Source organism: Lethenteron reissneri, chromosome 26, assembly GCF_015708825.2.
Source record: "Lethenteron reissneri isolate LAM-NWPU_2019-01 chromosome 26, ASM1570882v1, whole genome shotgun sequence".
NCBI classification, from domain to species: domain Eukaryota; kingdom Metazoa; phylum Chordata; class Hyperoartia; order Petromyzontiformes; family Petromyzontidae; genus Lethenteron; species Lethenteron reissneri.
In genome coordinates this window covers 22133828-22146049 of record NC_083804.1, presented here as the reverse complement: position 1 = coordinate 22146049, position 12222 = coordinate 22133828, and the positions used below count along the sequence as shown (strand labels likewise).

The 12222-nt window shown below is 43.9% G+C and overlaps 1 protein-coding gene across 1 annotated transcript in view; it reads left to right on the top strand.

Annotated features, from left to right (window-relative positions):
* Positions 1-1722: 1722 nt before the first annotated feature.
* LOC133347869 (rab11 family-interacting protein 4-like) overlaps positions 1723-12222 on the top strand; it is a 33390-nt gene continuing 22890 nt past the window's right edge. The window contains exons 1-2 of the mRNA XM_061560584.1: positions 1723-2181; positions 9053-9296. Coding sequence (XP_061416568.1) covers positions 9076-9296 — 221 coding nt within the window. The 5' untranslated portion in view covers positions 1723-2181; positions 9053-9075. The remainder of the gene's footprint in view (positions 2182-9052; positions 9297-12222) is intronic.

The following is a 12222-nucleotide window of genomic DNA, read 5'->3' as shown; positions in this document are numbered from 1 at the left end:
TTCAGGAACTTAATACCAATGTTGAGATCTGCTAGCCACGAGAGGGCTTCAGGAGAGAGTTCGTGTACTTTTTTCTACTCCCCCGTCCGGTGAAAGAGGGCACTGACTACAATGATGTACTACATGGTTCTTTCGGTAAAGTCACGTAGAATGGAAATAATAAAATAATAAAAATAAAATGTAATAAAATATATTTTTTATTATTTAATAAAAATAATTAAAAATAAAACATAATAAAATAATGATTTATTTTATTTTATTATTTCCATTCTACGTGACTTTACCGAAAGAACTAAAAAGATGAATCCCTGCAGTCACGAAAGCTTTAAATCGAAAAAAAAGTAATACATGCTATCAATAGTTTGGGTTTTCATGGCCACACTGCCACTGCTGTGGCTTGTCTTTAACGCCCCATCAATTGAGGAGATGCGCCCACTGACGTGCTGATGCGGTCGATGGGTTGCCCCAGCGTCTCCAAGGAGGAGGCAATGTGAAAAGCCAGAGATAGAATGTTGAGATGTCTGGGTCTCGAAAGGGGCGCTCGTTTCTCTGGCACGTGTGCAGCTGCTTGACGCTGACATTCGAGTTTGTTTCGATTTAAAGCTTTCGTGACTGCAGGGATTCATCTTCTTGGTTCTTTCGGTAAAGTCACGTAGAAGGGAAATAATAAAATAATAATAATAAAACATCATAAAATACAATTCTCACGACGTTTCGGCCACAACGGTGTTCATTCGGACGCTGTCTTTCCGACAGCCCTGTTCTTCACCTGAGGACGGCTGCTTGCGTTATGGCCGAAACGTCGTGAGAATTGTATTTTATTATGTTTATTTTTATTATTTCCCTTCTACGTGGTGACTTTACCGAAAGAACCAAGAAGATGATTCGATAATTGTTTTTTTTACCCTTTTATCTGGCAACAAAACTGACACCTTTTTACTGGAGTCATGTTTGCATAAAGCCATAGACCACAATACCTGCAGTCGTAATGCAAACAAATAATATAACTCTGATAATGTATGCACTGTCCTTGAAGTTGATTGGTCCACACCCGAGACAGCTTTCCTTAGAGCCTAGTCTCACATGGTGTTGGACTGGCAAATGAGGTTCCAATGATGTAAGACAGGGGTGTCCAAACTTTTTGCAAAGAGGGCCACATTTGATAAAGTGAAGATGCCCGGGGGCCAATAGTTCCTTTTGACATTGTTTTAACCACAAAAGTTACGTGGAAATACACACTGTTATAAACAATTTTCATTGTCACAATCACCTTTATTTTTCAAATGACAATGTAACCAAATAAAAGCCACTCAGGCAGACGGGAACAACTCTAAAAAGCAATTCTGCCTTTCATTTAGTCAAATAACATTGAACAAACTGTATAGAATGCCTTAAATTTCCACGAGTTTTATGATGTTTTTATTCTGACAGAGCTAGCGAGCCATAAATAACACATTATAAGACCGAAGCTGCGGGCCGTATGAAATCTGCCCGCGGGCCGGACTTTGGACATGCCTGGTGTAAGATGATTCGAGTTTGTGGCCCACGTTGGAGCGCCCTCTAGCGGGGGCTGAGCCACGTGGTGGCGGGGTCCGTCGCACGGACTCGGGTTTCCCCGAAGCTCCTCCCCTCCCGCCGAGACGAGCAGGATCGTGTTTTATTCACGCTGAGACGTTGCTGCGGACAAGTTGTGCAGCATAACGCGGGAGGAGGAGGTGGCGTTGTTTGCGGAGGGGGTGGAGTGAGAAGGAAGGAAGGAGGGAAGAGAACAGCGGACGGAGCAGAGAGCGAGTGATCGTCGTACAAACTCGGGAGACGCCGAAAAGCCAGCGAGTTGAAGTGTCGTCGTTTAACACGACCAGCTACAGGGGGTGGGTGGGCACAACAATCACCTGGCCTCTCCCACCTTTGCGTAAAGTTTCACTTTTTTTTCTTACTCACTCGGGCAAGAGGAGCCTGGTTGGGGGGGGGGAGGCCAGGAGGGAAGGAGGAAGCGATTGCGCTCCCTGTTGTGTTGTTGTTGGTGGTGGTGGCGGGCGTGTCGACCCGATTCGAGTTGTTCTACCCATCGATTATTGGTGGTGGAGAGACACGACGAGAGAGGTGGCGTGGGTGGACACGGAGGTTCCATAAGAAGATCGCTTCACACGGCTGAGAAGGAGACTTCGCTGCTTGATTGAGGTGAGTGTTCGCGTGGGGTATTTCATTGGGAGTAACGATGGCTCACGATGGCAGTGGCTCAATTGTGATGATGATGATGATGTTGACGGTGATGATGTTGCTGCATCGTAGGCTCGGGAGGGATGGAAACGGCTTGGAAAAGTGGGCTTCATCGAGCAGTGGATTGAGCACGGCTCACGACTGTGGTGGTGGTGGTGATGGTGGTGATGATGTGATTCATTGTCGTGTGGCTACCTACGGTTGTTAACATGTCGCTGTGTTGTGAATGCGGCTCCTGGGGTGACGATGTTTGCGCTGATTGATGGGGGGGAGGAGGAGGGCTTTGACCCTCCTGTTGCACGACAGTGCTTGTAGTACTGTAGTTTGTTAAAATAAAAATGTATAATAATGTAAAGCCAAACGAGAGAGTGAATGTGCTGTGTTGTGTTTAAACTTGGGTAAAAGTTGACAGCGCAGAGGATTAACTCGTACTGTACCAGGGGGGTCCAGATATCTTGTGACCCCCCCCCCCCAATTAATTGACCCCTATGTATTTTTTCCTTTGCATATTCATTTACGTTTTAAATGAACTTTAACGTTTTAGATAATTAAATGGGGGTTACAAGATATCTGGACCAGCCTGTAGTAGCCGGTGCTGCTGCTGTGATGGCATCATCATCCGAATGGGGAGGAGAGCGAGAAGCCAGCAGTGGAGAGAGAATGGCAGGCGATGAAAGATGATAATTTATCATGATTTTTTCTTCTACCCACGGAGTTTTGTGGTCCCATACTGATGGGTAATAAATATATCTTTATGGTGTGTTCCAAAAAGAAACAATATTGGGGGCCCTATTATAGTAATGTATTATTGGTATGACTATTGTTTTGACTTTTATACAGCAATTGTTATTGCTTGAGTGTGATATCACACAATGGCGTGTGATCATCTCGTTTAGGCAAATAACATTACCGAATTCCAATCTTACCTTGATAGTTTCCACAAATGATATTTCCTTTCTTTTAAAGTGCCCTCAATTACAATGCCATTGATTTCGTCAATCCACTGCTTGGATGAGGGCCTCCCTCCCCCCACGCCGTGCCAGTCGAGGATGTTTTTTGACCATACTTCACCACTGTGGTCAGTGCACGTTAGCAATGGAATTTACACTATTGTACCCAAACAATGATGGACCATGTACGTACAATGTTATAAACGCAGTACTGTATTAAATAATGATTTCAGTTTTGGCCGCTTTGGTCATGAAGGTCGTTTGGTTATTTCAGTTCATCTAGTTACGTATGGAAGAGCTGGCCATTTGGTCCAGTTACCACCACCAGCCTTCATGGGCTGTAACTAAAGACAGAACAACATTTTTCCCCTCTCCCAAACTTAGACGGAAGGGGAATTAACCCAATTTACCCACGCCTTGACCTAGTGACTGAGTGTCTTGTGTTTACATCAATGTATACGTGCTAATTGCTTTGGCTTATCATCACCCTCATCCTCAAAGTACCCCTTTTTAAAAGTCTCCTGCCCTCCAGGACACATGCTAATGTAATCCCCAGCTATGATCCCGGGTGACCCCGAGTCTCTGATGGCTAAAGGCAGCATTAGACATAAAAGGGGGGCCGTGATACGTGATAGCTTGCGAAGAGAAAACACAAGGTTGAGTTTTCTTTATACTATCCAGAACAAGCTGCAGTACTTCCCAAACGACTCCTAACTACTGTGCACTCTGTGGACACATTCTGTTGTAATCAATGGGATACTTAAATACCAATGGAATAATTAACGGCGGCATTGCGTATTGAAACAATCGGTTATTCTGCATTAATAGATGAGTTATACAAACTTGATGAGTTATATAAACTTTAATTATACACAGTAATTACTCAAATGTGTTGGCCGAGTGTACACTATTTCACATTTTACCGCTTAATTTCCTGTAAGTAGTTTAGTAAAAAAAACGAACGTGAAATAATTGTTCAGTGAGCCATAAGAAGTGATGATTCAACTGATACATTTTCCATCGTTATGGAAGGTTACTTTTCCCAGCAGAGCACTTATGTTACTGCTGAGTACGTATGCTAAAAACAAACCGCGTTTATGACAACTGCCTTCATAACATAAATATATATTTGAGTCTGCTAACGTTTCAGTCAATGGACCTACTTCAGAGCAGCTTAAGGATGGCCCTTGCCCCATGACCTTTGCCTATTGTGTACGTCGACTGCAATGTTAATAACAAACGTAACAAACCAGTTTGCTCCCACCCTGATTTGTGCTTATAAAACACTGCGAAACCAGTTCCTTGTAATAATATGCAAGGTTACGCAAACATCACATTTCCACCAAAGAAACTAATTAAGCACTGCAATTACCTTTACAATGTGCTTGCATGTGTGTGTGTGTATAAAATATTTAACTCCCAATTGCAAACACAGGAAGACGCATGCAATTCAAAGCACCATTGTACTCTTCCCCGCAGTGCAACTCTTGAGCCTTAGAACAGGACATCCCAGTTTAGAGGAGTCGCGTTACACAGGCTGCAGTGGGAATTCGTGCATCAATGTATATGCACACCCCACCTTCAGTTGTAAAGTTTAATTTTTTTACATACTGGCAAGCTATTTCCCCAGGGTTTAATGTGTCGGGATGGAGTTAAGGCATGCGTGAAGGTCTAGCTCACTGCTGCCAATCGCTGACCAAAGTTAATAGCGTCGCTTTACAGTTGCGTGGCAAAAATCGAGGGTGGGTGGCTGTCCTTTTTCCACCTCAACCACCGCCGTGCACAACATATTCCAGTTGCATGGCGAGTACAGTACCATAAGGATGTGGTGGAGCCGTGTTGCAGTGGTTGTTAGCTCACTAGGCGCGATGAAACCAAGTGACCTCGGCTTGACTCTTGGCCATGGCTAACATCAGCGGCGAGCGATATTTAAACTGGTCCTGCCACCCCCTCCCTGCCACGAACCTGTATAGACCAGCATGGTCAAGTATGGTCAAGAAACCCCCATGACCGACACGGTGTGGGAAGGCTACCATCCATCAGTGTATAGGGCAGTCCAGATGTATTGTGACCCCCCCCCCGCCAATTTATTGACCCCTGACGGGTTTTCCCCTCTGCATATTCATTTCTATTTTAAAGAAACCTTAATTTAAAAAAGACGTTTAACATAATTAAATGGGGGTCACGACATCTGAACCACCCTGTACAGTATTGACAAAATGGTTGTAAATTATGATTCTATATTTTGCCCAGTTGATTTGAGTAACTGGTTTGACCTTTAAAACCAATGTCAGACGCAATGTCACAGCAAAAACTGTAAGTTGAACCCTCTTGTGTTGATGTCAGATGTCTTATCAAGATAATCACTTTTTGGATGTTGGTGGTGAAGACAGTGGTTTGAGCCATTTTGCATAGTTGTGCTGCTGTGTAAATGACGCATGCATAATTGATGACCGTTGTTTCTAAACAAAGTACTAAATGGATAACTTCATGACGTTTAGATATATGTATCTTGGTGAGTCATACATGCCGAGACATTAAGCCAATGCCTCACTCTCAAAGCATTGGATATTTAAAAGACAAAACGCGGGCTCTTTAAAAAACAGCTTCGCTCTTTGAGGCTGGTGTAATATAAAGCAAGCCAGGGAAAGAGAGAGAGATCCAGGGGTAAGGGCGACCCATCGTGCAGTCTATGTTCAGTAATTGCCATGGCTTGCCAAGGGCGTCTGTTTACCCACACGTCTCGGTTGATGGGGGGGGGGGTCTCAGCTGGGTAAGGATTGTTCGCATGGTGCCTGCTTTCATAGGCCCTTGTGCGACTGCGGGAGTTTTAAGAGGTAATGTGGACAAAAAAAGTTTGAAAGACATGCACGCTCTGTTTCTGTTCCAACACTGCAATTTGGTTTCTGGCTGATTAATTCAAACGCTGTCACTTTTCTCTAAAGAACTGTGTTTTTCAATTAAGCCTGCGTTGCACTGATTTGCTTTTTTGCGTGAGGATGTGTGTTGTGATTGAAGAGTAGTGTGATTGCAGAGTATACCGGCTTGAAAAAAAACATCCAGTTTGAATTAAGTTGTTTAAAAGCATCAACATTGAATAAAATGCATCGTGACCTTTTGCTAACATTGGGCAAAGATACAAGTGAAAAGGCAGGGCCCAGAAGGGAATGTTTATGTTTGGGCTGTGTCAAACTAAAGTTGGCTCGAACTGGAATGGCAGTAAGTGGCAGGAAACTGGTGGCTGGCTGATAATGCTCGGGTTGTACCCTGCCTTCAGATATTTCCTGACTATCAGAAAGCCTGTCCAAACAACCTTAACTATTCTCAAAGTCTCAGCGTTTTTTTTCTGGCTGCACACACGCGAACGTGCACATCATAAAACTGAAGGGGGGAGCGAGACTGACTCTACCTGTTGACACGATTTGTGCATTTTCTACAACCCCGAGTCCCTTAAAAAACACAAAAACAAGTATCTTGTCAAATTCATCTTTTGTGCTGCAAAAACACTTGCTTGTTTGCACAAGCAAATTATGTTTGTTAAACTCATATTGACGTGTCAGATAATTTCTGTGAAGTCTGATGTTTGTTGCTTGCCTTTATTTTTCTTTGCCAGGAGCCAACTCTTAAGGAAGCAGGACAAAATAGACGGGTTAAAGTTAAACTCCCTTTTAATTTGTCTTCATAGATTTGAGATGTTTTTCTGCCTCACTGATTTTTCTTTCTTTCTGGATACTTCAGTTTCCTCCCATGGTACAAATATATTGAGTGGGAATTGGTCAAACATTTCAAGCAGGATTCTCCTGAAAAAGATCACTGCCCTATATTGATACTCACTTGAGAGACCTTCCTGGGTAAATAAAGAGTTACTGTTATGTTAACTTTTTTATTATTCCTCTTTTATGAACGAGCTCTGGATAAACTTGTATACCTTGTTTGCAACAGTCTTGCTTAGGTTGAAAAAAGCAGTAACAAATTATACTTAAAAAAAACTTTCAGCGGTATATATTTGCATATCGCCTGTGGTGCAGACCACATTAAAATTATTGGCTATTCATAACGTAAGCTTTGGTGATGCTGTGGTTTGATATTACAGAAAATGACTCCCTCATCTGAAACCGTCATGCCAGGCAGGATTTAACAAAGTACTGCTAATTATAAATGTCTCTCAGCGATCTCGTGGTCTCGGTTCTGTGTTTAGAATCTGACATTGGCCGTGCCCGTGTTTTTACGTCTGACTGTGGAACAGCTGTCGTAAGTTTCTTGATACCATTCCCAATAAGAGCAGCAAAGACCACCGTGACAATGACCTCTGTGCTATTTTTGGATCACGCTTTGCATACGTTGAAACGCAGGTACGGCAAACCCGACTTATACAGCGAGTCGTTTGGGCACACATAAATGTTTGATGGTGCAACTTTTTGGCAGCTTTAGTTTGCTTTCGCATATTTTCCAGCTCCGCACCATCGTTAATCCAGAGTGGATGAGTCAGCGCATAACTCGTCAAGTGCTACCCAGAGTGCTGCCCATGTTGCCAGTGGTGAATGTGGTGGTGTGGGTGTTTTTTCGAGGTTCAGTGTGAGCCAGCCTGGCCCTTGCTATAAGGTGTGCCTTACATTCCATCAAAGCTGTCAAGCCAGTGGAGTCACCCGGTTTTATTCAGTCTTCAAAGGTAGTCTAAAAATTAAAGCTAACTACCGGAGTATATTTGCGATTTGGCCTGGCTTATATTAACGATGTGTAAACCTATGCGTTCATAACAACTCGTAAAAACTAATTGCGGTGACATTAATTCGAGCACAGTGATGTCCCTTTTCCCCATGGGCGTCTTGTTGAAAACTGTACGAGGTCTTTTGCACGCTTGTGCATGGTGTGGTGTTGTAACCAAGGTGATCTCATCCTCGAAACCGAACCTCGTCATGGGGACACCGTAATGCGAGACGTCCCCCTCGCAACGACTGCGGAAAGCGACTGGCTGGCGCTCGCCGTTTCACCTGTCCTCTGTGTCAACGCGTGCATAGAACAACGGGCCCCCTACTCGGAGGGGGGGGGTGGGTGGATAGGAGCGAGACGCGCACAATGTCGCCACTGTGCCGTCGGTCCCCGCTCCTGGGCACACGCACACCCATAGTGGGACTCCTGCGGCGGGTACAACAGTAAACAAAATATAAGTCATATTTAAAAATACTTTTTTTAAAACACGCTTTAATGAAATGTACCGTACTGGTATGGCAGATATCCACGACTCCAGAAAGTGGCCCTGAGGCTTGCCATAATGTAAGGGGCGTGGTGATTTACAGCCAACGTGAGTTGAACGTGGACAATTAGATCCAAGCCGAAACATAACATGTAAAAAAGATGGTTTAAAAATATATTTTACATTTTTTATGATAGAATATAGTATTGTCATCAGTATGACATAATTATTCCAAGTTTGCAGTCGATAGCACATTGGGAATTGGGTAATAATTGAGTTACAAGATTTGAGGAGACGACAACAACAACAACTGACAGAGTGAGTTAAATAAAAGCGTGTAATAACAAGACGCTTTTTTATTTTAATTGGGCTGGCTCATTTCTTCGGTCCAGGCATGATCTATTTTCGGATGTACTCTCATATCCGAGTCTATTTTTTCACTCGTTCAGTTTTATCACATGAAGCAGTGGCACATACATAATACACATTTACATACACATCCCCACCTCTACCCAGAGAGGAGCATGTGTGTGTGTGTCCACACGCGTAGATTCCAGGTATCATCGGGAGGCTCTTGCTGCGTTTGAACTGCTCTGGGTTTCTCTGCCACGTTTGCTGCGTCGGTAACCGGATACTGATGCCCATGCCTCCTCTGTTCTCTTCTTCCCCTGTGCCTTCCCACGTGCAGCCGTAGCTCTGCGGCAGCGTCACATGCGTCCTGGTCGCCCTCCCGCCAACAACGGCAGCGCCATCATGTACGGGGAGATGGAGACGCGTCCGACCTGGGGAGCAGGCCCTCTGCTGCTACTCACTGCCGACACGCAGGACGAGGGAGAGAGCGACAGTGCCATCGACACCATGGGCAGTTCGGAGGCCGCGGCGCCCGAGGACGCGAGGAACAGCAGCATGTTCCTGCCCGACGGGCGCAAGAAGTGAGCACCTGGGTTTGCGGTCTCTACCTCCATAACCTCTCTGGCTTTCACCTGGGCCCTAGCGAGCAACTAAGTCGGGAGTTTGGAGATGGTAGCGTAGAGCAATGCCAAGAAAATGTCTGTACTTTGTACTATTTTTAGATTTAAAGCTTTTGTGACTGCAGGGATTCATATTCTTGTTTTTTTCGGTAAAGCCACGTAGAAGGGAAATAATAAAGTAATACAATTTTTTTTTACATTTATTAGGTTCTATTTTTTATTATTTTCCTTTTATTTGACTTTACCAAAAGAACCAAGAATATACTTTGTACTAGTTAAATAATTTTCTCACAACACCATGCCTGCCACCAAATAATCTGGAATGCTCCAGATGTCATCGGATCCCAACAGCTATGTGGCATTGACACAAGATAGTGCTTCCACGTGTCACCAACATGCGTAACGGGCGCTATAGACTGTGGGACTACGTCGCTATGCTCCAGCGTCTATGCTGTTCACATTCAACCCGCACTGACGAGCGTGGTTAAGTTGGGTCAAATAACCCCCATGACCCGCACTGACGAGCGTGGTTAAGTTGGGTCAAATAACCCCCATGACCCGCACGCCAATGGGAGGCCCTCATGCAGCAGTGGATTGACAAAATGGTTGTTGTACATAAACATGTATGGTATAGAAACAAGTAAAGCGGAGAATAATGTTATAATGAAAAGCGACGGTCATTGAGGTATAGTTTCCATGAACATAAAAACTTCATATGATTGCTCGTGTGTGTCATAACTGGTGTAACATGTTCATCTACCAACCAGTGGTAGATGTTAACAAAAGTATGCAAACATGCATTATTTCCTTTGTTGTATTTTATTGTTTGCCTGTATTATCTAGTAAAGGCCAAAAACAACAAGAAGCTCGATATAGCACGAGTGCAAACAGCAACAATAAACCCATTCCACTTATTTGGACTTTATCCAATGGCTAAGGCCCCTCTGTGTACACGCCCAGGATAAATCTACAGTTGGTTGCTCCATGTCATTTTAATGGGTCCGAGTCATGCTGTCACACATTTGTGAAACGAATGCTTAAAATATCCAGACGTCCTATCACTTCAAACAAATACTATGAGCCAACCGGTCACTTAAAAAGCTTCCTTCTCAAGATGATTATTGGGATATTTATTCTAGAGATGACAGTGTATAGGATGAATAGAATGTGTTTTCTCTCTGAGCAGATGTAGGAAAGAGTCCAAGTTATATCAGCTGGCCTCTTCAATATATATTTCTTACAACATGAGTTCCATTCCGTGCTGCTATTGGTATACATTATTCAGACAGCTGACAACAATGTTATTTTTAAAAGCAAGGGCGAGGTTTCAAATAAGATGCTGATTGTGGGTGTGATCCCTCCAGCTGGTAGTTGTCCCTCGTCATTATCTCTTACAAAAGCAGCTGCATGCTTAAGATCGTTGGGGGTGTGTGTGTGCTGTATATGGAAGCGTTTTAGGGCGTATATTATTTTATTTGGGCCAGGAACGAATTTATTTTGCAGGGAAAATATCTACAGCTTACTTGTTAACCTTATCAGTTGGGCTGATGTGGATGCCATTGGGGTCGTGAGGCCGGAAAAGGTGGACCCGATTGTGGGTGATGTGATTCAGGTGCCCAAACGTGTTTTAGGCGATTGTTTCTCAAGTTATGAAGTACAACGCTGCATGGTAGCTGGCCACACCCTACCTGCTAAAGGCACAATTCGTTTCAAATGCCATCTCAACCTCCTGTCATTGTGCCTTGTGTTGTGCAATAGACCCTTGACGCAAAAAACACACACAACCATACCTGTGGTGCATCATTGGTCTCATGTGGATAACCAGAGTGGTACAGTTAAGTTACGTAATCTCTACGTGACAATTCCACCGACCCATTTGGTGGAAGCATTTTAACTCTGCGTGCAGACAACTGATTTTACGGATGCAATGCTTAGTCGAATAGAATAATCATTGCTCCACTTTGAAGTCTCAAGAAGAAACTTAATGGCGGAGCTTTAAGCAGAAGCTTCAGAGGTTCCACACGGAATAGTCTTGTAAGGAAGCCACGTACACAATCTTTATAACAGGAGCTTGAATGATGACTTTCATAGGGAAATATGAGTTTAACTTAGAGAAGCCTCGGAGGATTTACGTTGAAGAGTTTCGTTAGGAAGCCACATACAGAAGCGTAAGAGAGCAGCCACAGTGATGAATATCATGCAGAAGTCTTAATTGTGTTTAAAGGCTTTGAGAACCCTCATGCACATCTCATCCATAAGCTTCATAGAGGATCCATGTTGCAGGGTTTCATACGGAAACCTCAATCCATACGAGGAGCTTCATAGAGGAGCCTCGATGGTGACTTTACAGAAGTTTAGCATAGCTTATAAGAGGGCTCGCACATCGAGAAACATCGTGTAAGTCTCGCACGGAAGCGTCTTAGAGCCAGCCGGAGGAAATGGGTCGGTTGTGAGTGTGTCATCGAAGCTGGATTTGGGCAGGACTGTGCTTTCACACACTTCTAGATTAAATGTTTCCAGCTGTGTACAGCTCATCTCACATTGACCCCCCCTCCCGCTTAACGCTAGGATCTTGTAGAGAGGGGGTGCGCTGTTCCGACGCCACTTGGCTACGCTTGAGCAGGTGTGCACGATTGTGTTTTTTTTCCCCGAGTGGCTCTCACGCTTTCCCTGATTATTTTACAGAATATGCCCCTACCCAGCTGGCTGGCTGGTTGCCTGCGCACATATATTTGTAACAAGAACAACAAGAAAGACGAACGCATATTTACCTTTCAGAGATTTTATTACATCGGACGTATACATATTTTCGTTCGAGAAAACACGCGATTTAAAAATAAGAACTCTTTGAAAACAAAAAAGACGTGCGACGAATAAGTTATTTCAC